General features: G+C 40.2%; 3 protein-coding genes across 5 annotated transcripts in view; all 3 read left to right on the top strand.

Annotated features, from left to right (window-relative positions):
* The first annotated feature begins 517 nt into the window (after positions 1-517).
* LOC109968068 (transformer-2 protein homolog alpha-like) lies at positions 518-5,312 on the top strand. Of its 3 annotated transcripts, none has more exons than XM_020614075.1 (9): positions 518-723; positions 1,644-1,685; positions 2,301-2,434; positions 2,555-2,714; positions 3,231-3,419; positions 3,883-3,998; positions 4,101-4,262; positions 4,497-4,567; positions 4,748-5,312. In XM_020614075.1, exons 1-9 carry the CDS (start codon positions 691-693, stop codon positions 4,756-4,758), a joined length of 918 nt encoding a protein of 305 aa, XP_020469731.1. In that variant the 5' UTR covers positions 518-690; the 3' UTR covers positions 4,759-5,312. The 3 variants fall into 3 exon arrangements, with proteins under 3 accessions (XP_020469731.1, XP_020469730.1, XP_020469732.1); XM_020614074.1 differs by having other exon boundaries at positions 1,644-1,863; XM_020614076.1 differs by lacking the exon at positions 1,644-1,685 and having other exon boundaries at positions 519-723.
* An 829-nt stretch (positions 5,313-6,141) lies between these two features.
* LOC109968063 (obg-like ATPase 1) lies at positions 6,142-14,150 on the top strand. The gene is made up of 11 exons (XM_020614067.1): positions 6,142-6,251; positions 6,578-6,675; positions 6,794-6,937; positions 7,293-7,420; positions 8,256-8,431; positions 8,817-8,897; positions 9,406-9,503; positions 9,621-9,761; positions 10,503-10,599; positions 12,576-12,698; positions 12,826-14,150. The coding sequence occupies exons 2-11, from the start codon at positions 6,578-6,580 to the stop codon at positions 12,925-12,927; spliced, it is 1,188 nt and encodes a 395-aa protein (XP_020469723.1). The 5' UTR covers positions 6,142-6,251; the 3' UTR covers positions 12,928-14,150.
* A 6,389-nt stretch (positions 14,151-20,539) lies between these two features.
* Positions 20,540-22,569, top strand: part of myo10l1 (myosin X, like 1) — a 37,509-nt gene continuing 35,479 nt past the window's right edge. The window contains exon 1 of the mRNA XM_020614020.1: positions 20,540-21,317. Coding sequence (XP_020469676.1) covers positions 21,297-21,317 — 21 coding nt within the window. The 5' untranslated portion in view covers positions 20,540-21,296. The remainder of the gene's footprint in view (positions 21,318-22,569) is intronic.

Raw genomic sequence — 22,569 nt, 5'->3', positions numbered from 1 at the left:
AAGTACAACTTTTGTGTTGTATTTCCTCATTTAATCAGATTAATAATTGTCATATAATGGTTGTTTTTATTCTGCAGCTAGAGGCTGTTCATTTATACAATTATTTAAGTGGTCTAACCCACCACACATCTGTCTCATGACAAAAACCCCATGTCAGTGTTTTTGGAAAAATTGTAGGTTTGATTTGAAGGGACTGATATATATTCCTTAGTGTTCTATTAAAATATAGTGCTGTAGCAGTGTTAAAATATGGAGCAGCAAAACTGCATTACCAAGCAAAGCAGCCATCTGAGGGACCCACACAGGAGTACTGATCAACAGATCTACCATGAACTGAGGGGGTTTGTCAGTGTGCAGCATTAATGAACATTACTCTTAAAATGTCGTTATTTGTACACACTATTTACCTATGAAATAAAGTTTTTGAGATGGCGTTTTTATTCTGAAAACAACACCGCAACCGGACAGTTCCGGTTGGTGGCGGTAATGCGTCATTTTATTGTATGCCACCGCCATAAAACTCCAAGAAGAAGAAGAAGACCATTATGCGCTTAGGTTCCGTTCGACACATCCATCAGTTCGGGTGGTTTTGCGGCATATTGGGCAGGCGATTAAGGGAAATCATTCGTTAAAGTCCGATTCCCACAAACTTTTTTTTTTAACATTTCAGGTGCATCTAGTTACATAAATATGAGCAACAACGAGAAAGCGTTCAAGGAGGAGGTGAGTCTTGGTTATAAGAAAATAACGGTTAAAAAAAATAAATAAATAAGTTAAGCTAAGCTAACGTTAGCCAGCTATCCTAGCTGTTAGCTGTGGGGGCAGGTCTGGTAGTGAAAACATTTTGATAACTAACTTTTAATCTAAGAGAAGTCTAACTCGTAATATTGGCGCTATGTGTGGGTAAACTTAAATTATACGTTTCTTAGGGTACACGGTGTGAAAAACGTAACGTTAGCTAACTAAGCAGCATGGGGCCTACAAAGCACAGCAGTGGAGAGATGTAGCCGCCGCCTCCTGGCCATGCTGCTTTCACTTGACTGCATATTTATTCCTTAACGTTGGGTTTGCCTAATGTAATGTGGACTATTCAATGCCAGCCAATATAAAATATTAACCATTGATACTAATCAGTATAACTTTTGGTTTGACTTTTTCAGCTTTGTATCAATTAATGTGACTTAAGACCAGTGAAGGAAATTAGGGCTGCAACTAACGATTCATCTTTAAAATATCAGATTGTTTACAATATCCACCGTAGTTTCCCAGAACAGGAATAAACGTTATAAGTATAATTGCTTCGTTAGAAAAATACTATGAAACCCAAAGTTGCTGAGTTCGTTCTCATTCATCGTTACAATCCTATCAAAACTGCCAGAAACTTAACATTTAAGTCTGAAACCAGTGAATATTTATATTTTCTAAAGGTCTCAGAGATTATTCAGTGGCTGCTGGTTATTTTTTGAAACAACTAACTGATAACTGGATTTCTTGTTGCAGCTATAAAGACAATAACAAACTACCGTACATACAAACATGTTTTCAGCTTATCTGTTGTCCTGGTTTTACTGCTGTGTTCTTTGTACCTTTTGGTTTTAACAGAAACCAACATGCCTTATCACCCTTTTTTGTTCTTTGTTAAGGTTGAGGTTGGAAGAAAGAAAAAGGCGGAAGACGTTTCAGATGTGAAGTTGTTTGAATTGTTTGAAGCTGATGGTGTTGATGCATGCTATTGTAATGGATGCAGAAAAGAAGCAATCAAGATCTCTCCCCACTACTAGTGTTGTAATGGCAGATGGTAAATGGGGGAAGAGGAGGAAAAAAGAAGTCATAATGTCAAACAGAAGAAAGAAGAAATCAAAGGTTGTTTTGAAGTAATGAAGTTAAAGAAGTGAAGTTAAGATCAGAAGTTTACCTGGGTATGAGTAATTTCCACAGCCTGCTATGTTATTACTCTGTTTCATCCTGTTTCTTTTAAGCATGCACAATTTAATTCCTCTCTGTATCAGAAACATCACTGGTCAATCCCTCCATATCTTTAAGATCTGTTTTTTATTTGTGCTGTCTCAATTTCAGCTAAGTTTCATAATTTCTACTGTAAATATTTGTTGCAATGTATGACCGTATATAATCAAATTCTTAGTTATTTAGTGGCAAACCTGTTAAATGCCAAAATGTGGCAAACTCCTGAAAGGGGCGTGTTATCCTTTTTGTTGTTGTTTTTTTTTGTTTGTTTGTTGTTGTTTTTTTTGTAAACATCTGACTTGAGTGTTTCTGACCTGAGTGTCTGATCTGTTCAGGACTCGCGGCACGGCTCAAGGAGTGCGTCCCCTCAGGGCTCAGAGAAATCCACCAGCCGCTCCCCAGCACGCTCCAAAGATGGGTCCCGGCATTCTAGGTCTAGATCTCGATCTCGATCCAGATCGAAATCTAGGTGAGACAAGTTCCTAGTCTCAAAGTTGGTTGTCACATGTGTATTACATTTTTTTTAAGCTGTTTTGTGTGCATGATGCAAGAGTATTGTATTTTCATTTAAAATCATGTCTTTCTCCAGGTCCCGTTCCCATCGAAGCTCACGCAGGCGCTACTCCCGTTCTCGTTCCCACTCCCACAGACGCCGTTCTAGGAGCAGATCTCGCAGCTGGGAGTACCGTCGTCGTAGGAGCCATAGCCGTTCCCCCATGTCTAATCGTCGCAGACACATTGGAAACAGGGTATATATTGAATGGTGCTTTTACATGCTTGATTTGTGGTTCCATGGGCCTAGAGGTTATGATTTTTATTTATTTACTTTTTTAAGGTTTGAGTGGATGAACTTCAATACTTGATCTAAAGGAATTAATCTGACACACCAGTGTGTCTGTTCCGTTTCTAAATTTAAAATAATCATGTTGACCTCATCGTTTGATAAGATAATGAATAATACATTTTTGTTCACGTCTTAAACCAAAAAGATTGAAAATGTAAGTCACATTAGTTTGAAATACAAGCCGACAAATCAATGACAGTTCATTTCACTTGCATGTCAGCAGCCATTCACGGTCACCCTATGAAAGGTGTAACTCGTACATCAAATTTCAAACACCTGGCATTTATAGTGGCTGTGTATGTATGAGCAGTTTGTTTTCCCACTTAATAAAAGTGTTTCTGTCTGATGCTCAGAAGAGGAGGACTTGAAAGCAGTGATGGGGTGGGTCATTTTTACATTCATCCTCTCTTTACTCCCACAGGCCAACCCAGACCCCAGTGCCTGTCTTGGTGTGTTTGGACTGAGTCTGTACACGACTGAGAGGGATCTGAGGGAGGTTTTCTCTAAATATGGCCCTTTGTCTGATGTCAATGTTGTGTATGACCAGCAGTCACGTCGCTCACGAGGCTTTGCCTTTGTCTACTTTGAAAACTCGGCGGACTCCAAGGAGGTAAGGAGGACAAGACAGGGTTTTGTATTATATAATGTTAACCTTTTACCTTCTAGTACATAGCAAATCAGGTTTTAGTTCATTTAATACTTTTTTCCATTTTGAAACCTTACCATGGTGATGTGTGATGGATGTTTATTGACAGTGGATTTTGTAAGTGTGTGAGAGAGAGATGAAGATGTGAAGGTGAAATTAAATTTGTCTGGTAATGATGCAGTGATAGGGTTTGTTGAAGTGTCTGTAAATACAGTTCAGACTGGAGTCTCAACTAGCAGTGACAGTCATTTAAATTGGTTCAGCGTGGGCTGATTTCGTGGTCAGTAGTTCACTTCTTAAACGTCTTTGTTTAAAAGGGTGTTTTGAAGTTTCTAATGTGTTAAAATCTGGACAATTGTTAAACATAAAAGCTGTGTTATTATGCAATTAGAATGTCTGGTTCTGACTTTGTTGGTGTGTGTTTCAGGCCAAGGAGCGTGCTAATGGTATGGAGCTTGATGGACGCAGGATCCGAGTGGATTTCTCCATAACTAAACGAGCCCATACTCCCACCCCTGGAATCTACATGGGACGTCCCACATAGTGAGTGTTTCTTAACCTTGCAGCTTTTGATGTCTCACAAGGGATATTTTTCTGAAGCCACTAACTGACTCACTATACTTTATTCTGTGTCCCCTTCTACAGTGGCGGCAGTGGCAGTGGCAGCGGCAGCAGCAGTGGTGGCAGCGGCAGTGGGTCATCCCGGCGTGTGTCAAAGGACTATGACAGAGGCTACGACAGAGGTTATGACAGAAGTTATGATCGGGAGTATGATCGCTACGAAGACCGAGAGTACAGGTCATACAGGTGAGTTTTTTTGTGGCTTGCTTGGCTCACTTCATCAGTTGGATAATTTTAAGGATGGAGGAGTCTGAGCAGTGTTAGTACTTCTTGTTCACTAGAATTTAGAATCGGGAGTAAAATGTGGCTGAAATTAGATTGGCTGGTTGTTTGCAAAATAAAATGTGAAGTCATATTGAAGTTGTGTAACATTTAAAGGCATCAGGTGAAGTTTTGTTTTTCTCTCTCTCCACCCTACAGGCGCCGATCTCCATCTCCTTACTACAGCAGAGGGTACCGCTCTCGATCCCGATCCCGATCCTACACTCCACGTATGTTAAAACCATTTTTCATCATTAAGCACCACAGATTAGTATAATGACTTATTTGTAGTTTATATGAAAATCAGGTATTTATATAACCCTTGCATGTACAGTTTAGTTAATCTACAAAAAAATGGACATTTGTATTCTTTGATATAAATGTCTCTCCCGTACTTTTTTCCCCCACAGGTCACTACTGAGCAACAAGAAGAGTGTTATATTCAGAGTTATTGTTTGGATGTTTTATTCTTTTTTACCATATTTTGTATATGATAGGAATTCTGGGTTTACGTATTGAAGATTAAATGAAACAGTTGTAAAAATGCGGTCTTTATGAGTACCACAACATTAGTGGTGTGTAGAAAAAATAATGAAAAAGTATTTTGCAAAAGATTAGATTCAGGTAGGAATAGTCCATGCTCAAGATCTGCATCAAGTACAGATCAGTCTTCACTTTTTATTGAAAATCTGTTAACACTAATAAACAGGCTTGTTTATGATTAGTGTGGCAGACTTGTTTTTATACAAGTGTAATTTTTCTGTGAAACTTAGTTTGCTGTTTGTATGGAGTCAGTTTGCTGTTTATATGGAGCCAGTTTGCTGTTTGTATGGAGCCAGTTTGCTGTTTGTATGGAGCCGGTTTCTTAAACTTTCATGATCCTAGTTTGCTCAAATACCATGTTTCTTATGTCTTTTTCTGCTGGAAAGTACTTGTTTTGTTGTATATGAGCAATAAAAATTACTTTGTCATTGGCTTTGTGGATAAATAACCATTTGTTATAAGAATACTACATGTATTGTACCATCAAAACCCACACTTTTGGAATTTTTTTTTTTTTTTCTGACAAATTATTCTGACTTCACACATGCTCATTTGATATCAAAGTGATCAAAAGAAGCCTTTGTCTGTTGCAGATTGAGGTTTGATTTAATTAAAATAAACAATCATCCAGTATAGAAATTGTGCAATGAGATTGTCATTTCAGGAAGTCAATGTGTTCATAAAATGGACACTTGTACATTAAATTTCCATGGAAACTGGTCCGCTCCATCTGCTGAGGAAGATCATACCAAAGAAATTGTAACAGCTGCTACATGGACCTTGTGATGACAGCATTTTGTCAAGTAGCTTGTTTCTGAGGTCAAAAGTGAGTTCATTTCTATATCCAAACATTTCACCATTCTCCCCTTCAAAGGCGAAACATTAAGTACATATTTGATCACAATTGAATTAAAACCTAAACTGCCCGAGAATTTAAGCCGTGAACTGTTTAATTTTTGAGTAAAAAATCAGGGGCTTTTTTTTTATCAATATGTCATTTGTTCTCTATTAAACGGTATTCAAGCATGTACTTAAACGCATCTTGTGCAATAGCGACCTCTAGCGTCTCATCGCTGTAAGAGTCGGCAAGTAAACAATTATACAGGTAAGTCGGTTGACTGACGAATGTCATCGAGTACAACAACAAATTGAAACAAAAGAAATAACTGAGTACATAAAAATGCAAACCGATTCAGTGTCAGTACACATCTGACGTATCATTTCAGGTATTTCTACGACCAATCAAAAGCCTTCCACGTCAAAACACTTCCGCTATGCTTTCCGATTTGTCTTTCCACAGGGACTGCCGGTGTGCGCATACGTTTGAGGAGTGAACACCACCTTCCCCAGAGGCTAACTACAGACATAAAGGTACTAAATGGGGAGTTCTCCCTGCTAAATAGCGTTCGACCTGCTTTTAACGAGTTGAAAATGCAGTCAGGAGTTTGATTAATCCATTATTCTGGCTAATAGGTAGCAAATAGGGGTTGCAGCTAGCCACTAGCTAACGTTAGCATGCTGTGTTTGATTGAGCATATGACTGTAGCTGCCTATACACGTTTTCATTGAAGCTAGCTCAATATGATGGAACTACATAACGAGTTATGGACAGTCCGAACTCTGACAGGTGTTGTCTGGATGAAGTGAATTCACTCGATGTAATTGTCCCAGTATCAAACTTGCTGTGTAACTCTCAGATGCCCCCCAAAAAAGGAGAAGCCCCGAAACCGCCTCCATTAATTGGTCGATTTGGAACATCTCTGAAAATTGGAATTGTGGGATTACCTAATGTTGGGTATGTACATACAATAAATTAACATATTTTTTACAAAGCTTTATTGGTTTGCAAGTGAATAAACAAATGTTGGGTTCATTATCAAGCCTGATTGTTGCACTTCCTTCCCTCGCTGCAGGAAATCGACCTTTTTCAATGTTCTGACCAAAAGCCAAGCTGCTGCTGAGAACTTCCCATTCTGCACAATTGATCCAAATGAGAGCAGGGTACCTGTTCCTGATGAGCGCTATGATTTCCTCTGTGAATACCACAAACCAGCCAGGTGTGTTGTGACTGTACTCGGCTAAACTTTATTAATATAGTCAAGGCAATGGAAATAACAATTATTATCACCACCATTATTATTACCTGCAATATCATAAAAGTACATGGACACACAATGCCCATGAAGATGACACAGATCAGTGAAAGCATCAGAAGAAATACACGCATTGACTTGGCTATTCACAGTTAACTGAAAAAAACACTTTTTCTCAATAGCCATTGACACTTGAATATATATCAACAGAAGGGTTGGACTGCATAGTGGTAGGAAGAGCATTCCATAGTTTTGGGGTAGCCATAGTCAGATTCCACCCAATTTTACTAATAGTCCTGCTTCTCTGGCTGCTTTATAGTAAGGTCCCTGCTTTCCTAAATGTTGTGGACATCGCTGGCCTGGTGAAGGGAGCTCACTCAGGACAGGGACTTGGAAATGCCTTCCTCTCCCACATCAGTGCCTGTGACGGCATCTTCCACATGACGCGTGAGTTGTAATTACTGCTGCAGCTGCTGCAAATCAACAACTGAGTAGACAGGTGTTAGGAGGGCAAATTAGAGCCATTACTACACTTCTTAAAGGAGAACAGGGCCTATTTTAGGAAGCCTTTGGCCTAGATAGGTCAATTTGACCAGCTCCTGTGAATATGTAGCAGTCTGTCCTAGGGCTGGATATGTATTTTATTACTGTATTTATGGTACTGACTGCAGTGTTTTGTAGTATTTAATAGTATTGCCAAGCTGCCATTTAATGTCTGGCCAGATTCTTACTTTTTTTTTTTTTTTTTTTTAAATCAGAAAGTTTCCTTTTGAATAAAAGTTTTCCATTTATTTAAACAAGTATGTATGGTTGGTTGTTAGAAACCTTTTGATATTTGGGAATTTCTTTTAAGTTTTAAAAATAAGATTGGTGAAAATACATGTTTACCGACAGAAAAAGAAGTTTTGATATTTATGCAAACAATTGTCTTGTATTGCTGCTGGTATCTAAAAGTTTCAAACAATATCCAGCCATACGTTTTCCTCTTTTTAAAAGTCTGGCATATAAAATCAGAGACTGGGGCTGGTGCTAAATAGATTTTTTTCAGACCATTATGAAGTTTATATGGTACCATTTCCAGAATTTTGGGTTTACACGGTTGCACCTACTCATCCATAAACTTTTAGCTCTAGGAAAGACGTGCAATACTTCTTACTTAGCTGTATTGATAAATACCAGACCTTTTAATGGAAAACATTTTAATGGGAGTGCTGTATTATCTGCCTTTAGATTTAAACATGTTAGTGTTTGTAACAGAATGCCAGTGCTTGTGTGTTATTAGGTGCATTTGACGATGAAGATATTGTCCACGTGGAGGGTAACGTTGACCCAGTGAGGGACATTGAGATCATCCACGAGGAGCTGCGACTAAAAGATGAAGAAATGATTGCTCCCATTATTGACAAACTGGAGAAAACTGCAATCAGAGGAGGTGACAAAAAACTCAAGCCTGAATATGTAAGTAAAGTGTATTTGTTTTCTGTGCATCTGTCGGCCTGGTTCTTATGTGTGTCATCAGTGGAGGAAATCTGAGCTGACAATATACACTCACCGGCCACTTTATTAGGTACACCTGTACCATTGTATGCAATTCAGTGTAACACTTTCACCTTAACATCTGTGTTTTATGAAGCTCAAAATGTTTGTTTTTTGTGAAATTGTCATAAATGTATAAATTCAGTTATAGGTTTATTATTGAGGTCATAGTATGACCTGAAACTTAAACATTTTGAGCTTTGTACGGTGGAAGTGTTACATTGAATTGCATACAGTTGTATAGGTGTACCTAATAAAGTGGCCATTGAGTGTAAAATCAGCCTTTAGCTGCTGCTTCTTGCTTCAGGATATCATGGTGAAGATAAAGAACTGGGTGCTGGATGAGAAGAAACACATCAGATTTTACAACGACTGGAACGACAAAGAGGTACGGTATGTTATGTGTGTATGTGTGTGTGTAGGCTTGATCTCTCTTGTGTGTTAGGCTAGTGTGTCTGTAATATGTGTAGAAATATAGATTTCCAAAGTAATCTATTGCCGGTCTAATGTATGGATCAGTTGAAAGAGGCTATGTGGGTTAATTATTAGATTTCCAATTGAAATGGAAGCTTCTGTTTGCCTTTATTGCATCATCTGTTGCTTGTTATGCCACCTTTTCACCTCACTGAAGTGTAACAAGTTATAATGCACATAAAACCCCCCAGGATTGGTGTAACTGTCATCATTGTATTCCTTAACTGTTGTTGCTTGTATTCCCAATGGACAGAGTAGTTTGATTTGACATTACTGCATCAGTAGAGACAATTAAGGTTCATCATGGTTTGAGACTCTGGGTCAAAATATACATTACCTGATTTGCCAGTTTCCTGAACAAATATTTAAATTGGGGTTTTCAGCTTTTTTATTATTATTATTATTATTATTTCTCTCCACAGATTGAGGTATTGAACAAATACCTGTTCCTGACATCCAAGCCCATGATCTACCTGGTGAACCTCTCAGAGAAGGATTACATCAGAAAAAAGAACAAGTGGTATGTTTACTTTGACTTTTTTTTAACCCAGTGCGTCTACATGCCCCATACATCTCTTTACATTAGCTCTTACTTGGCATTCAGAAAAGCTCACACTGCTGCCTGCGTCTGTCGTAGGTTGGCCAAAATCAAGGAGTGGGTCGATGCTCACGATCCCGGTGCTATGGTCATTCCTGTGAGTGGAGCTCTGGAGTCTAAACTGCTGGACATGGAGGAGGAGGAGAGGACCAAGTACTGTGAGGAACTGAAGACACAGAGGTGAGACAAAGCAAATAATTTAAAATTTTCTCTTAACAGCAGCACGTGTCAAGGTGTGGGTATAATAGACAGTGAATGGTGTAGGATGTAGGAGAAATGGGCAGGTGTAAACACCTGACTGAGTTTGACAAGGGCCACAGTTTTATAGCCCGCTGACTGGTTTGGAGCACCTCCACTGAGCAGCCTACTGATGTGACAGACAATAGAATGGACCTTATCCTTATATTCAGCTGTAGAAATGAATCCTAATAACGTGCATGAGCCATCAGTCATTGGAGCTTCTGTAGCTGATCGAGCTGAGATGATCCCCATGGTGAAACACCTCACTGTTATCAAAGAACCAGGCATTACATCAAGTAACCCAACATTTATTCAACTAAATTAGTAAGACTTTTCACAGCAGTTATTTTGATGTGTCATAGCAGAAAAGACACAGCTGTATATAATAACATTAATGAAGGCTTTGTTCCAGTACGCACGAGTTCTGCCATGCCTAAATGGCACCGTGCCTTTTCTGCTGTGGCAAGTCAGAGTGCCTGCAGTGCTAAAGGCCTTTGAGACAAGTGGCACCGAAAAACTAAAAAAGGCCTGTACCATTATATAAATAAGGATTGAATACACCTGTTGTTGTCGAAATAACTGAATTGCATTTGTTCCAATTATTTATTTATTTTTGTTTCACTTTTTTCCTTGAACTTTTCTGTAACTGTTAACTGTGTTTGCTTCTTTGTGTGTTTCTAGTGTTCTGACCAAAATAATAAAGACTGGCTACTCAGCGCTACAGCTGGAATACTTCTTCACAGCGGGACCAGACGAGGTGCGAGCGTGGACCATCAGGGTGAGTGTCGTGATAAGAATGACTCTTCTTTAAAGTTCATTATAGTGTTGTCACAATACCAACATTTTGGTACCGGTACCAAAATGTATTTCGATACTTTTGGATAGTTTTTCAGATAAAAAGAGAACGCAAAAAATGTCATTACTGACTTTATTTTAATAGAAAATCTTAGAATAACATCAAAATAAATTTCAAAATACTAGGCTTTTCTTATTGCACTCAAAAATAATTTAGAACAGTCAGTGTGAGTAAATAAAAAGTATGAAGTTAGAAGTTCTAACTTAGAACAATTAGAACAAATAAAATTATTTGAAATTAAAATAAGCTAGCAACTGTAGCAGCAAAATCTCTTATTTTCCTATCAACATTATGTCCCTTCTCCTTACTCCCTCTCTTGCCTACTATTGGGTGGCTGATTCTTTTGGAGTAGACTATCTACTGAGTCTGACTCAGGCTTTTTGTCTTGTTGAGATTCTTGGCCAAGAAAACCAAAATGTCTAGGTGTTCCTCACTCAATCTAGAACGCCTTGGACTACAGATATTTCCAGATGTGCTGAAGACACGTTCTGATGCACAGCTTGATGCTGAAATGCACATATATTGTCGTGCAAACTGAGCCAGGATGGGAAGATCAGACTCATGATGACCCCACCAGGCTAGGGGGTCCTGTGCAGCACTTATATCTCTTAACTGTTCATAGTCATCACACGGTTTAGTTTGTCTTTAGGTGTTGTCAATGTGGATGAATCGTGTCCTGTTGAACTGTCTGCTCCCCTCTTTTCCTGGGTGATGGTGCAGAGCAGGCTTAGATCACTTCTTTTTTTTTTTTTTAGCACTTCGCGCCCCTCGTTTGTCCACAAGTTTACAAGTGGTGACTGTTACAGCAGCCATTCTAACACAAAATCTAAGGCACTTTAAGCAGCAAATGCAGCTTCAGGCAAATCCCATATAATTCTCTGCATGATATTTCAACATGCTGTCATTGGGTCTCATTTTGTCATGTATGGACAAACTTTGTGCTGTTGTGTTCTGCAAGCCCGACCGACAGCTCAGTGACGATGGCACACAGCTGGGTAGTGTGAGGAGAGGCAGTGGTGCAGGTCAGAGTGCGCACACCTGAAATTTTAAATTCTCTAGTCAGTGTTATTGTTCAAATCAAATCAAATTTTATTTATGTTCCAGATTGCCCCTATGGGCACCCATAAGGTGCTTTCCAACCAGAGGAACTTTTTAATAGTTCTTAGAAATATTGGAAAAAGTTTCCCTTTTTTGTGTGTGTTCGCACAAGTGGAACTGAGAATGATAATACCTGAAAGATGGTGGGTGATAATTTTCAACACCAGACCAAAAGCCACTTTGTATCTGTGTTCCTGATTGGTTGACATCGACTCCTGATGCATAACTTACTTGTGATTGGTTCATTCCCCAAATCTGTTTTAGCAGCAAAATATCAACACAGTTTAAACCCATTCAGGAAAGACATTTACAACATCCATCTGGTGATTAAAAAGTGGTCATATGCCCGTGCAGTGAACAATGTAGTTCTTTTTAGAAGGTTTTGGGCCATGAAACAAGTTTTCTTTGCTTATTTTGTGTACATTTAACAAAATTCAGACTCGATAGTCAAATGGTCTGTCAAATTATGTTGAATTTCATGGTAACGGTATCAGAGATTATGCTAACGAGTTGAAATAAGTAGAAAAAACCTGTAACCAACCTGTCTGGGGCGGGCCCTTATTGTGTTTTGTGGAGTTTGTTATATTAGCCTTTAGGGGCCACAATACAGAGCTCCTTTCATTGTAGTTTCTTATTGAATTCTGAATTATTTTGCCATTTTCATGTTTGTTTGTTTTGTTTGTTTTTTTGAGGTGCACTGTCATCATAGGCAGCTCATTGTAATGTGATAAGTTATGATATTAATCATGTTTATAGTATATGATAAAATACTTCAATGTGGTGATTGTTTGCTCTGACAGAAAGGTACCAAGGCTCCTCAGGCTGCAGGAAAGATCCACACAGACTTTGAGAAAGGCTTCATCATGGCTGAGGTGATGAAGTTCAGTGACTTCCAAAAGGAGGGCAATGAAGGTGCAGTCAAGGTGTGTGTGTTTGTATAGAGCCTAATTATAAGCTTGAACAGCCACACTGTAAGTACTGATACTCTCTGAGAACCTCACCGAATACAACTTCTAATGGTCCTCTCTGATTTCATTCCCTCTTTCTCAGGCTGCTGGGAAATACAGGCAACAGGGCAGGAACTACATTGTGGAGGACGGGGACATTATCTTTTTCAAATTCAACACACCCAATGCACCCAAAAAGAAATAATGATACCACACAATCATCAGAGGGAGAACTGAGAATACAGTTTAGTCAAGACCCTGAGAGCTACCGCTGTCTCTGCTGGTGTTCATACTTCTCTGAACGCGGTCTCGTTGGACAGAGGACCCCCGGGTCTGGACCAGGCACGGCATACATTCCCATGTGTAAGATGGTGAACAAATCTGAAATGGCATCAACTAATCTACCCATGAAAACATTATATTCAAGCTTTCATGGTATCATGGAAGAAAAGGTGTAACTGAAGTGAAAAATGTATACTATTGGATTTTATTGGAAATTGTTTATTCAAGAAACTGCAACAGAACAAACTGTATATTCCTTTTTAATGGTACTGGCATTATCGTGTCTTTTCATGAAAGATATGGGACTTTTTGTTTAATTTCTTTCTAGTTTATCTGTAAGACACTGTCTAAGTCATTTGGTTTTGCACTCATTGATTGACTTCCCTTCAATATGACTCCTGATTAACTGTCAAACTCTCAGATCCTAACAAACTCTTAATTTGTGTTTTATTAATGATCAGTGGGGTGAAATGTTAACTTGCCTCTGTATCTTTGAAACCATGTAAACAGTGCCAGTATTAATTAGAGGATTACACAGTCTGCTACTGGTGCCTAATTGGACTTAATAATAACTAGATGATCCTGGCATTTTTTATTTGAGCCCTTTTTCACAATTGAACCTACCCATTATTAATAAAGTCACAGTACTTTGTCTATAAAAATCTCGAGATAATGAAAGCCATCAGTCAGGGTTACACTTGAGGTCAGTACTGTGCTGTATTCTGAACAGGAGAGACATTGTTATTTTAGAAAGAGCAAAGTAGGCATTCTTGTGCGTACGTGGTCGGACACATTAACATAAAATGTTATACATGCTTTTATTGGCTTAAGTTTGAGGTTTCTTGTAAAATAAACAAAACTGGCTCTTTCATAATGAGCCAGCGCTTCACTGTGAATCAGAAGAGCTATAGGGTTACTCTTTGGTTCATCTATTGTACAGCTTCTTTACCTCTCTTCACTACCTTCACAGTGAGAGTCTTTATGTTTGAGAGTACGTTCCATGCCTTCCCCAGAAACCTTGCCAAAGTGTGGACATAGAAACCCTCTGTATGAACCATAAGGAGAAACTTTAAAGGGACTAAGGATCTAATACGTTTTACCCTCACCATCATGCATGTCTCAATAAAACGAACCAAACTTGTTATTGCTTTGTGTTGGGGGTTTTTATTTTATTTTTATTTACGCTAGAGGCTCAAGTCACAATATAAGGGAATGTACAGGAATGTGGAACCTGATCTGTGCCACTAAATATTAGAATTTTACAGTATTTAGTTAGACTGAATCATCTTTTTTTCAAAGATGCAAAAATGTATGTAAAATTTTAAAAGGAGCTCTCTTTAAAGAAAAAGTAAAACATTTTAGGAAGCACACAAGATGCAGCCAGTTAGCCTAGCACAAAGACAGGTAGTCGTAGCAAAATTGCTGAAGTATTCCTTTAAAGTGATGAGTCACCCTTCACCTTAGGAACATCTGTAGTCCTCTGGCTGATTTTGGCAGATGTTATTGCTCCATTGCTGTATGATCATAACTTAAGTTTATTGAATATACAGTAATTTAGGTTTACGTCTGAAAAGGTGTTGTCAACTCTATGAACCATTTTAGATCGTCCCATTTTACCAGTTAACCAGTACAAAGTATGGTTGATGATCAGTCGGAGCACAATGATTTGGTGTGTCCTCTCAGACGGCCATAATCAGAGCGGAGGGTCACAGAAGAGGAACAACCGAGGGTATTAAATAAAGATTTATGGATGCTGAGGTCATAAAAACTGATTGGCTGTGACACTGTGAGTGACACCTTTTAAAGCATGCTACACGATGTGTGCACACATGCTCACACATCAGTTAGGTAAAAGGATAATCTGGTTAACATGTTAGTCTTGTTTGTTAGTATGTTCCCACACAATTCAGCTTGATGTAGAGGTGGCCTCAGCGCTGAGTTCTTCAGTCATCTCTGCTTTTTCACCTACAGAGCCAGAAGACCTACTGATGATCTATCCACAGCACACACTTCTCTCTGACACACACACACACACACAAATATATATATATACAGTGAAGGGTTCATCAAGGAGATAGAGACAGAGAGACAGGGAGCTATGGACAGATGACTAAGCAAAGTTCTGCTCCTGACAGGCCGGGAACAAAAATATATCCCACAATTTCCCCCTGAGGGTCACTCAGTCCCGTTGTTGCCAAGGTAATGAGAATTTAATAGCCCAGACATTTAACTGTCTGTGGATTTCAGTGTTCCTGTATACACATGCATGTTAAATATCTGTTGAGTTGATGGCTTTCAGCAATTACAAACAGCAGCAATGCCCCTTTTCACTCCAGGAATTTTTTGTGTGCAAATTTGAAACTGCTGTTTTTGGTCTATTGTCTTCTTTGCAGATCTGGATCAAAAATATGTTCATTTGCTTTGTAGACCCTGGACTAGCAGCTGGGGAGAGGTTGGTGGAAACAACATTCAAAGCACGTCTTTATGTCAGTGCTAACATGCGGGCTACAAAGATGACTTCTTTAATACAAAATCTCTTTTGGTCAGCTAATATGAGAAGGACACATCTTCAAACATCTTGTTTTGGTGGAGCAACTCTCTAAAACCGAAAGATACGCTTTGAACTGTCTCCCTGATGAAGATGGAGGGCACAGCTAAATAATAATTAATAATGCTGCATACATACAGGAGGCCCCCCTCTGTCCCTCCAGGGCTCCACTGGGAACAAGCTTTACCCCAGAGAGGCCTCAGCCTGTTGGGCTGCTGAAAGCTGCAGCTGCCCCCTGCAGCCTGGTCCTCTGAAGAGGAGAATAAAACCACACATGTCCACATCACATAAACCAGCTGGCTATCCATTTCTATCTCATTCATACAAACTGGTGCCTTTGTGTGTTATCCTTGTTGATTTAAGTGTTTTTTTTTTCTCCTGCTGTTTTGTTCTGGTCCAGTGTATATATGTGTGTGTGTGTGTGTGTGTGTGTGTTGTGAGATGTAATTGTTCGCCCTACAGGGGCTCTGACTAACCCTGTATCCAAACCTCCTCCTCCTACTATGCAATGTGGAGGCTTTTTAGGAAAGATCAGACAGAAATATTAACTCCCCCTCTTCTTGCATTTCTCTTTGTGCATCTGATTTTGGAGAAGCATAAGAGTGAATACTACTGACAGCTCCTGCCTCATGGCTAGTTTAGACATCATTGCACTGAGTGTAAGGGCAATTTCTTCTTCTGCATTTATACATATTCATATCCCTTCAAGCCTGCCTCAACTCATTATTTAACCCTTCATCCATAATTTCTACACATGCAAAAGTATGTGGTCACACTTTAGGATGTCACCTTTTGTGAAGGGTTTCAAAGTCATCACTAATGACTATATTATTGGTTGATAAGTTAATCACTGATGCATTACAGATCAGCTATAAGATATTAATGGTTAATGAGTTGATTAATTACACTGTTTTAGTCATTTATAGTGTAACATTAACAGTCAAAAATAAACTGCACTTCCATGTTAATACATTATCGATAAAGAGTATAGAATATGTCCTTAATTGAAGGCCCCTACAATAATCATAGTCTGCAGTTTGATAAATTAAATTTGATCCAGATTATCTACGGCCATTTTCTTAAGGATCTGAGCTCTGATTAGATGCCATGAATGACACACAAGGCATTAATGAATCCACCGGTTTCAATCTTTTAGAAAGTGATCCCATAAATGTGAAAAACATCAGCTTGGAGTTTTTGATTCAAGCATAAGATAAGAGATAGAAAAGAAGAGCAGCTCAGTTAGTCATCACCTTGTCAAGTGGAGAGGGATAGTTTCCTTATTTTCACATCTTCTGTTAACCATTTTTGTCAGGGGACCATTGCTGCTTGAAAGCTGACATAGGCCTACTGGTGCTGCAACCAGGCAATCTGGTTCATTTTAGAATTAACAAATAACAAGAGTGACAGAAAGTCTTTTATCTGTTTTGTCACCAACCAAGGCAGAGATGAACTACAGGCTACCTGATAACAAAAGAACTGGATCTTTTTTGTTACTAAAAGAAAAAAACCCTGATATTGGTCCAGGGTTAACAACAACAACGCACACACCTGCCCTGTATTTGTGTGTGAGCTGAATTGGTGTTTTGTATTGGAGGGTGAGCGTCGTCAAGCTCATCCTGCATCCCAGCCGGGAGGCATAGCCATTTGTCGTGCCCACTGTGTGAATTTTTAGGATTAAATATGCATTTCTGAAATTTGTATATATAATGAGTTTTATTATTCAACATCTAGTCAACATTTAATAATTATGCATCCCGTGATATAAAACAGCTCAACCAAACCTCTTTCCTTTCTGTGTTTGCAGCTTCTTCTCCCCTGGTTATTATCTTACATACTAGAATGGATTTGCACAAGCTTTGTTTGCAGTTCCTATAAATTCATTGCTTGCATCACTTCTTCTCAGACAGCACACTTAGCTAGGCATCATGCACCCTTTGTCACTTTGATTTTACATCAAGCAACTGAGAATGGCAGCATCCGCCACAGAAGAGAGATGGTGCCACCTGACCCAGTATTCTGCTGTCAAACTATTGTATGTATAGAAAGAATGTTTGTTTTATGTGTCATCTTAATATATTTAATGTGCACAAGTTGATAAAACAATAAATACATGAAATGTTCTTCACTTGAATTGGTGTTTTGTTTTTTCTCATAGCTGGAGCTTTTAAAAGCTTCAAATTATGCATTGATGTAGGATAATAACAGGTGACATTATAAACATCACAGGGACTTGAGCGCAGTCAGTCTGGTTATGTACTGTAAAAGTTCGCCCCCTATCATCTCTCTGCTGGGCTGCACCCTGCTGCTTCTATCCAAGGTTTCTCTAACTTTCAATGGACCATCATCTCTTTAATATTCTGTGTCCTGACACAACTTTTTAATATTCCTCTCTGGGTTAGAGTTAGGGTCAATGTAACTATAACTCCGCAAGAGCCGGAGAGTTTCTCCCGAGAGTAATACTGCCTCCTTTCACCTATAAAAAGAACTTCATCTGACTTCACACTGATCAAGGTCTTTCTCAAATTGGATGACACAGGTGATCATCACTGGCTTTCCCTCATCCCTCACAAAGACTAGTAGACCTAGGTCACACCAAAGTGCACTGTGTTGGTGCTTGCACCAATCTCTGTAGTCAAGTCTTGGCAGGAGAGTCTTCTCAGTGCTGCTCACAGACCTCCCTCCTTAGCTGTTGGTTGTGTTGCATCCTATGCTTGATAAAAAGTAAAAGTACTAGCCAGAGAGGCCCACCCTGTATTTAACTTTCAGCTTGCTTCTTCTTCAGGAAACTGTCAGTCCTTCTTCACCGCCCCTGCCTAGTGTTGGCCTTTTTGTTCTACCCTAGTCCTTATAGCCAAACCAGCCCACATGTCTGTCTCTCTTCTGGGATCACTGCACACTTCCACCTATGATTATGAACATATTAAAAAAGTAAATATTAAAAAACAATGTCATACAATGCATGAACTTTAGCTGAATACTTTGTTAGTACCCCAGAAGAACAAACTAGTGGTGGACACAGTCTCAGAGGGTTTCTCATAAAAACCATGCACATCACATCAGCAGCACAAGTTCTTTCAAAAACTGGGGAAGTTTGACTGAAATTGTCCTGATGCCTAAGAGCTGCTTCAGACTATACACAAACTACATAAATGCAGCTGTAAATGTATTAATGTACACAAGCAGTGGCAGTCCTGCATCTTGGCAGATGCGATACACCTCTCACTCAATCAGGTCACGTGATTTATCCAGCAGAAACAAAAATTGCTGCCAAAGAGGAACGAATTCTTTTGCTTCTGTTAAACTGCTGCTGGTAAAGGGAAAACAACAGGCCTGCGTTTCCCCTATCATAAAGATGCTGATGAACATGAACAACTATGAACAACGTTGCACAGCCTGTCTTGTTTGTTTTATTTTGTTTAGTGTATTTTTTATTTTGAGAATGGTAACAGTTTTGTCATAACTGACCTCAGTGACTATATAACCCCTTATTTTATCCTTTATCTAAGCCTAACTCTAACCTTAACCCTAAAACTGAGTCCTGACCTTGAAACAGCCTTTTAAAGCAGTGAGTAATGGCCAAATGTCCACACATTTCAAAATCATTTTCACTCTCAAGGTCTAAAACTCAACATGGTCCTCACAGAGACATAAGTATTAGAAGCCCCACACACACGATCCTATCCTTCGCCCTTATTGTCATACAATCACACTCAGCTGGTGATCAGTATGACTTAGACTCATGCTTAGCTGAAAGGCAGTCAGAACGGATGAAGCCTCTTGGATGAGAGGTGAAAGGTCTTCGACCTAGAAATCTAGTCCACTTACTATGACCTGGATGACCTGGAGAATCTGCACAGACACGAACCGCTTTTCTGTTATTGAGCCTGACCTTGTATGCCCTCCTTTTGTGATTACTTTTACAGCAGCCTCTTTGGATGCTTGCCCTTCTTGTTTTGTTGGGAAAGGTCGCCTTATTGAACTGTGTTTCCCCGGACCGGGTTGGCCTTGACCATTTTGGTTTTTTCTCAGCACAGTTTGGTGCCTGACTGTGAACTGTGTCCTCAATGCTAGAAGACCTGCTTTTATTGCACTAGCTCTGGCTCTGGATCTCTGCTGTCAGCCTTTGTCACAGCCCCCAGGTTACATCGCTAGCAGTCCAGTCAACGCAGTGTTCGCAGCTGCCCTGAGATCGGCTGAAAAGTCCGGCTGTGTATTACAATACATTTACCTTGTCAAGCTTGAATCCGAGTCCTGCATTTATCTGAGTCCGAACTAGCACAAATGTACGGTTCACCATTTGGCAAAGCTCCCTAAAGATGGTGCCTCAAATTTCTGGGTACTGTTTCATACATTGTCAAGTGAAATTAAGATTTCTTTTAGGCGAGACCTTAACTGTAAAGCAGCATTTGTCAAGGTTTCAGATCAAAAATAATTTTTAACAAACAGTGAAAACACAAATTGAAAGTAATTACCAGTAGAAATCCCTGTTTGAATAAGAGGTAACAGGAAACAGAATGGGACCGACATTTACAGTTTAAGATTTTTTTGCACAGATGACAACTCACTGTGATAGACCCCAAACAGCGGGGACATAATTTGTCCTTCCTCGGATAAGATGTAATGTTGTTTACGATTTTCATATTCTTAAGGTTATTAGTGCATCAGGTTTTGGATGCATTTTGTGGAGTGTTTGCCCTGTGGGGTACGGTACCTTTTGTATTGAACATTTGGATTCTGGTATTAGGGGGGCGCGGTGGGCAGAGCTATCCGCCGGGGGCGCGCTCCATAGCGCAGTTGTCTCAGAGTGAGAAGGTTTCGGGTTCGCGACATTTGTGTGCGGAGTTTGCATGTTTCTTTGCTGCGCGTTCTGGGGGGGGGGGGGGGGGCCAGGTGGTGTGTATGCGCTGTTCTGTCCAATGTGGGGTTTGGGGAGGAACAGGTGCGGGAGGGTATAAAAAGGGTAGGTGGGCGTGACTGCGTGTTCTGTTGGCGCGGGACATGGTAGAGTTCCGAGGGAGTTGTGGTGTTCATCTTCTGTGAGTACATGGTGACATGTTATGCAGCATTTTCAATGGCTTTCTTTAATCCGTTTAATAAAACCCGAGAAAAGACAGGACCGGTGTTCTCCTCCTTGCTTGGCTAGGTGCCGGCGCACAGCTGGCTAGTTAGCTGTCACAGTACAGGACAGGGTCGGACCAGCTCCGCTCAACCGAACCGGCGGACTACGACAGTACAGTATATTACGGTGACAACGTTGACGTGTCTAACCTTCATAAATACTATGTTAATACACAATGAAAACACAAAATAAAGGAACAGTGTAGCCTTCCTTAAACCCCCCCGCCACACACACAGACACAGACACATTCGTCTACAGTCATATATCCGCACATGCACACGCACTGAACACTGGAACGAGACCTGGAAAACCGAGGCGCTCCTCCAACGGATCCCCGGCGTGGACATTTTAAAATCTTCATCACAGCCTCGGATTTTTCTCGTGTGGCTTTTTGCGCATAGAGCCTGGATGCTACCGAGGTGTGTTTGAACAACTGAATCGTTTTGGAGACGAAGCTAAACGCTTGGTGAATGGGAAACAGCAACACAGAGGCACCACTGCCTTACCCCTGTTTTGACAAAAACGTTCACCCCTCCGTTAGCAAGATCTGCGCGCCTGAAACCGGAGCCGGTGTCTGCGCTCTGCCGGGCCGGGCGCGCTTCGTCTGGGAGGAGTAGGGAGGATGGAGGCGTTTTTTGCAGAGGTAAGCCACAGAGAATATGTGTCAGTGTTTTCGAACTAAACATTAACGACAGATTACAGATTACATCAGCGCATGGCCCATGGTGCAAGATTATTTTACGCTATTTTCTGTTTTGATGCACCTTGGGTTTGGCTACGACAGGTGCTGATTTGCGTCGTCTACCATTCCCGACTGTTTCCTAGAAAAAGAAAAGGCCTGTTTTATTGCGTGTTTATCCACATATTGATATGAAATAAACGGAACACCCCTGTTATTTCATTATCACCGCAGAGCATCAGAGCCCGCTGCCGGCTTGGTGAATTAATTCAGAGCAGAGCCGCAGATAAATTGGTTAAACGAGAGCTGACACAGGCTTCTGCATCCATAAGGATGGCCCTCGGATTAAAGGCAATCTGTTAACGGAGGGTAGACCATGCTGGCCTTCAGCAACAGTCCTCCCAACACCATGTTACAGTTAAGATGCTTTTTATTGAGGTTTTTGGTGAATGGGATGGAACAAGGATCCATTAGTGCGTATGGGCCGGTGTGCTACAGCTGCGGGAATGCAAGAGGGGGCGAAGGAGGAGGGGGAGGGTGGCTATCTGGAAAGTGGAAGGAGGAGGAGGATGACAGATATTTGTGTACGTGTGTGTGGATGAAATAGGTGAAACAGTAGGAAGATAAGTGGTTTACAACTGGCATCATATTTGAACATTAGATAAGCCAGTAATTATTAATTCAGCCTACTGCTCTCTCTTCCACTGCCTGCTGAAGAAAACCCATCATAGGCCTGTTAGGCTTTCTCTTCCATCTCTCAACCCCCTCTTCAATTCATTGTGTGTTTTTCTCCACACACCACATTCAGGGCCACATACACACACCCCCACACAATGTCATGGAACACTGTCTAGTCTGCTCTTTTTGATGCCATTATCCATCCTCTCCAAGCTACTTATCCCTCTCCCTCATAAGTCAATCTGATAGGGGTTTAAATGCCTCTCACATTGGCAGTGATGTCATGCCATTTATTGGTGTGTGTGTGTGTGTGTGTGTGTGTGTGTGAGTGAGTGGATGTGTGAATACCAGGACCATGGTGAGCATGGTCCATGCAAGTCCAATCTTTTTCTAGCTGTTGCTGGGGAATACAGCATTGAGCACAATTAATATCTTATATTAACAATTAAAAGGGTAAATGGCTGGGTGAAATAACCCTATAGCCCTTTATATGATCATACCAAAACCAGTTAAGTGTAACAACTATCCCTCCTGCTCC

The sequence above is a fragment of the Monopterus albus genome, unplaced genomic scaffold, assembly GCF_001952655.1.
Source record: "Monopterus albus unplaced genomic scaffold, M_albus_1.0 scaffold141.1, whole genome shotgun sequence".
In the NCBI taxonomy this organism is placed as follows: Eukaryota; Metazoa; Chordata; class Actinopteri; order Synbranchiformes; family Synbranchidae; genus Monopterus; species Monopterus albus.
This window is presented reverse-complemented; position numbering and strand designations above follow the sequence as displayed.